General features: G+C 33.5%; 1 protein-coding gene across 1 annotated transcript in view; it reads right to left on the reverse strand.

The window, feature by feature from the left end:
* The window catches only part of LOC125646648 (tetratricopeptide repeat protein 39C-like), a 37,253-nt gene that overhangs the window by 17,168 nt on the left and 15,085 nt on the right, over window positions 1–5,000 (reverse strand). The window contains exons 5-6 of the mRNA XM_048873116.2: window positions 4,079–4,592; window positions 54–151 (exon numbers count right to left, since the gene is read on the reverse strand). Of these exons, the coding sequence (XP_048729073.2) occupies window positions 54–151; window positions 4,079–4,592 (612 nt within the window). The remainder of the gene's footprint in view (window positions 1–53; window positions 152–4,078; window positions 4,593–5,000) is intronic.

Raw genomic sequence — 5,000 nt, forward strand, 5'->3', positions numbered from 1 at the left:
GTGATGACTAATTTACAAACTGAAACTTGTGTCGGGCGTCACAGAAACTTTACCCTAAGTCTGTGGATCCTTCCCCGGAAGAATAAGAACAGTGAAGACTGCTGGAACTCAGCTTCTTTCTCCTCTATGATCTTTTCTGCATCATTTGTGCCTAATATAATGTGCAAAATTCTCATCAAACAGCAAACTAAAACACATCATCTAGCCATCAAGATTCAACTTTAGCTTTCAAATAACCGAATGTCTGTAAAACCATTATACACATCATGTAAACATCAGACAACCTGCTACAGTAAATTCTGCTGTTCACTGAGTTCAATAATAACTATATACAGTTAATTCTGCTGTTCACTGAGTTCAATAATAACTAGTAAATTCTGCTGGTCATCGAGTTCAATAATAACTACAGTAAATTCTGCTGTTCACTGAGATCAATAATAACTACAGTTAATTCTTCTGTTCACCGAGTTCAATAATAACTAAAGTTAATTCTGTTGTTCACAGAGTTCAATAATAACTATAGTAAATTCTGCTGTTCACAGAGTTCAATAATAACTAGTTTGTTTTCAAGCTGTAATTAATACAGTAATGTCTGTGTGTATATTATCACTAGCATTAAATGTGACATTCCCTATAAATCTAACCATTCTTTTCTTGGAAAGCAATTTTCCTCTTTATAGTATCTAACCAAACCAGGAGAAAATCCCAATGTGAAAACTTTTGAAACACACAATACACACACTACATTCTTCATCTAATGATTTCATATCTTAAAAGAAGACAATTTTCTATTAATTTTGGATCTTGTTTAAAATCAAAAGTATAGTTTTCACTATTCATTGCTATGCGTTCAGTAGTTGTGCATAATATTGCAAATATATACATGTATAATAGTTTGTTTTCATTTCAAAGTTGTGAACAAAATATCAACATTAAACGTGCAACTAATCATAATTAGTAAGACTGACTGATCCCCATTTTAATTAGTAATTAGTAAGTTTGATTGATCCCCATCGTAATTAGTAAAATTTAGTAAGACTGATTGATCCCCATCATAATTAGTAAGACTGACTGATTCCCATTGTAATTAGTAAGACTGACTGGTCCCCATCATAATTAGTAATTAGTAAGACTGACTGGTCCCCATCATAATTAGTAATTAGTAAGTTTGACTGATCCCCATCATAATAAGTAATTAGTAAGTTTGACTGATCCCCATCATAATAAGTAATTAGTAAGACTGACTGATCCCCATCATAATTAGTAATTAGTAAGACTGACTGGTCCCCATTACAATTAGTAATTAGTAAGTTTGACTGATCCCCATCGTAATTAGTAAAATTTAGCAAGACTGATTGATCCCAATCGTAATTAGTAAGACTGACTGATCCCCATCATAATTAGTAAGTTTGACTGATCCCCATCGTAATTAGTAAAATTTAGTAAGACTGACTGATCTCCATCATAATTAGTAATTAGTTATACTGACTGATCCCCATCATAATTAGTAATTAGTAAGTTTGACTGATCCCCATCGTAATTAGTAATTAGTAAGTCTGACTGATCCCCATTGTAATTAGTAAGTTTGACTGATCCCCATCATAATTAGTAATTAGTAAGACTGACTGATCCCCATCGTAATTAGTAATTAGTAAGACTGACTGATCCCCATCATAATTAGTAAGACTGACTGATCCCCATCATAATCAGTAATACTGACTGATCCCCATCATAATTAGTAATTAGTAAGTTTGACTGATCCCCATCATAATTAGTAAGACTGACTGATTCCCATTGTAATTAGTAAGACTGATTGATCCCCATTGTAATTAGTAATTAGTAAGTTTGACTGATCCCCATCATAATTAGTAATTAGTAAGTTTGACTGATCCCCATCATAATTAGTAATTAGTAAGTTTGACTGATCCCCATCGTAATTAGTAATTAGTAAGACTGACTGATCCCCATCATAATTAGTAAGACTGACTGATCCCCATTTTAATTAGTAAGACTGACTGATCCCCATCATAATTAGTAATTAGTAAGTTTGACTGATCCCCATCATAATTAGTAAGACTGACTGATCCCCATCATAATTAGTAATTAGTAAGTTTGACTGATCCCCATCATAATTAGTAATTAGTAAGACTGACTGATCCCCATCATAATTAGTAATTAGTACGTTTGACTGATCCTCATCGTAATTAGTAAAATTTAGTAAGACTGACTGATCCCCATCGTAATTAGTAAAATTTAGTAAGACTGATTGATCCCCATCATAATTAGTAATTAGTAAGTTTGACTGATCCCCATCATAATTAGTAAAATTTAGTAAGACTGACTGATCTCCATCATAATTAGTAATTAGTAAGACTGACTGATCCCCATCGTAATTAATAATTAGAAAGTTTGACTGATCCCCATCGTAATTAGTAATTAGAAAGTTTGACTGATCCCCATCGTAATTAGTAAAATTTAGTAAGACTGATTGATCCCCATCATAATTAGTAATTAGTAAGTTTGACTGATCCCCATCGTAATTAGTAAAATTTAGTAAGACTGACTGATCTCCATCATAATTAGTAATTAGTAAGTTTGACTGATCCCCATTATAATTAGTAATTAGTAAGTTTGACTGATCCCCATCGTAATTAATAATTAGTAAGTTTGACTGATCCCCATCGTAATTAATAATTAGTAAGTCTGACTGATCCCCATCATAATTAGTAATTAGTAAGTCTGACTGATCCCCATCATAATTAGTAATTAGTAAGTTTGACTGATCCCCATAATTAGTAATTAGTAAGTTTGACTGATCCCCATCGTAATTAATAATTAGTAAGTTTGACTGATCCCCATCATAATTAGTAATTAGTAAGTCTGACTGATCCCCATCATAATTAGTAATTAGTAAGACTGACTGATCCCCATCGTAATTAGTAATTAGTAACTTTGACTGATCCCCATCATAATTAGTAATTAGTAAGTTTGACTGATCCCCATCGTAATTAGTAATTAGTAAGACTGACTGATCCCCATCATAATTAGTAAGACTGACTGATCCCCATCATAATAAGTAATTAGTAAGTTTGACTGATCCCCATCATAATTAGTAATTAGTACGTTTGACTGATCCCCATCATAATTAGTAATTAGTAAGACTGACTGATCCCCATCATAATTAGTAATTAGTAAGACTGACTGATCCCCATCATAATTAGTAAGACTGACTGATCCCCATCATAATAAGTAATTAGTAAATTTGACTGATCCCCATCATAATTAGTAATTAGTAAGTTTGACTGATCCCCATCATAATTAGTAATTAGTAAGTTTGACTGATCCCCATCATAATTAGTAATTAGTAAGACTGACTGATCCCCATCATAATTAGTAATTAGTACGTTTGACTGATCCTCATCGTAATTAGTAAAATTTAGTAAGACTGACTGATCCCCATCGTAATTAGTAATTAGTAAGTTTGACTGATCCCCATTGTAATTAGTAAGACTGACTGATTCCCGTCATAATTAGTAAGACCGAGTGCGGAGAGTTTAGATGCATTGTTTGTTCCTGTAAATATACAGGTATTGTCAAAACACCCTCTCACTAAACATTCAAAAGTCATGGCCTTGATTAAAATTTGTCAAAATAGGTCAAACTCCAAGGTCATGAGATCAAAAATTTTAGTACCAAAAGAAAAGTCTTGTCTAATGGAATACAGATGTGAAATAAGAAAACTCTCACTAAGCATTCAAAAGTTAAGACCTAGGTTAATGTTTTTCAAAAGTAGGTCAAACTCCAAGGCGAAGGTCACAAGGTCAAAAATATGGGTTCCAATAAAAAGGTATTGTCACAAGGAAAACATGTGAAATATAAAAATCCTATCACCATATATTCAAAAGTTATGGCCAAGGTTAAGGTTTTTGTGGACAAACAGACAAATCTACAATTACTGGAGCATAAAAAATACAATATGAAAGATCATTTTAAAGACTATAAGAGACAATAAACAAAAAATGATGGAAGTCAAAATTGAAACCATTTTAAAATCCCCATCATGATAAAATGTTTATACCTGCACTGTATTCATTAGCTCCATCCAGAGCAAAAAATGGACGAAGCACAGTATGATACCACAGAAGTCCTAACGTGGCAAGGGGGGCCTTCATGTCCTTACTGTGACTAGAATAATTCAGTGCCGTCAGTCCGGCATCACGGTCACCCTCAAACCCAAACAGTTCTATCAACTTCAGAATCTTAGGAGGAACCATTGATATACAAATCTGGAATGTTCCATATCCGAAGCTGACAGCCCCCTGGAGGCGATCTAGAAGTTCCTGAGGCATTTCATTGTCGTTACCATCTACTGGTCCATTATCTGATTGTCGCAGTTTGGCATTCTTCATCTGGAGCTGCATAACATCTTTGTTTAATTTCTCGTAGATTTTCCAGGCTTTGCGGAGGTACCAGCCCCCTTTGATATAACTGGGTATGTCCTGATTGGTAAACACTAGTATTGCCTGATACAGTAGAGTGTCGGCCACAATCACCTGTCTTTGAATTTTCTCATCAATACTGATTTGTCCCTCCTAAAATAGAAACATTTTTGTTTTATTTGTTCTAATAAGTAGACCTAATGGTTAAAATCCTGAAATTTTCTTTTCACTTACTGTCATAATGTGCAAATTTTATTTCCTCTTTCGAATAAGAGGAGCTTATAGCTGAGCAAATGTTGGCTGTTCCTTAATTCCCCTCATTAGTCAGCAGACTAAAATTTATCACCATGCTTTAATGCAAAAATACCTCAAATCTGATTGTCCAAAAAATGTTAAAAAAGAAATGCTTTTATATGCAGAGTGATATTCCTGAAAGCCTAATGAGCTCACATAATGATATACAGGTGACTCTTGATCAATTGAAGTTCAAGGGACCTTGACAAAACTTCAAGAAATCAAAGTTTGAGAGATCTAAATTTGGAAATTGAAGGTCCGACCATA

Source organism: Ostrea edulis, chromosome 6 (assembly GCF_947568905.1).
Source record: "Ostrea edulis chromosome 6, xbOstEdul1.1, whole genome shotgun sequence".
Taxonomy (NCBI): Eukaryota; Metazoa; Mollusca; class Bivalvia; order Ostreida; family Ostreidae; genus Ostrea; species Ostrea edulis.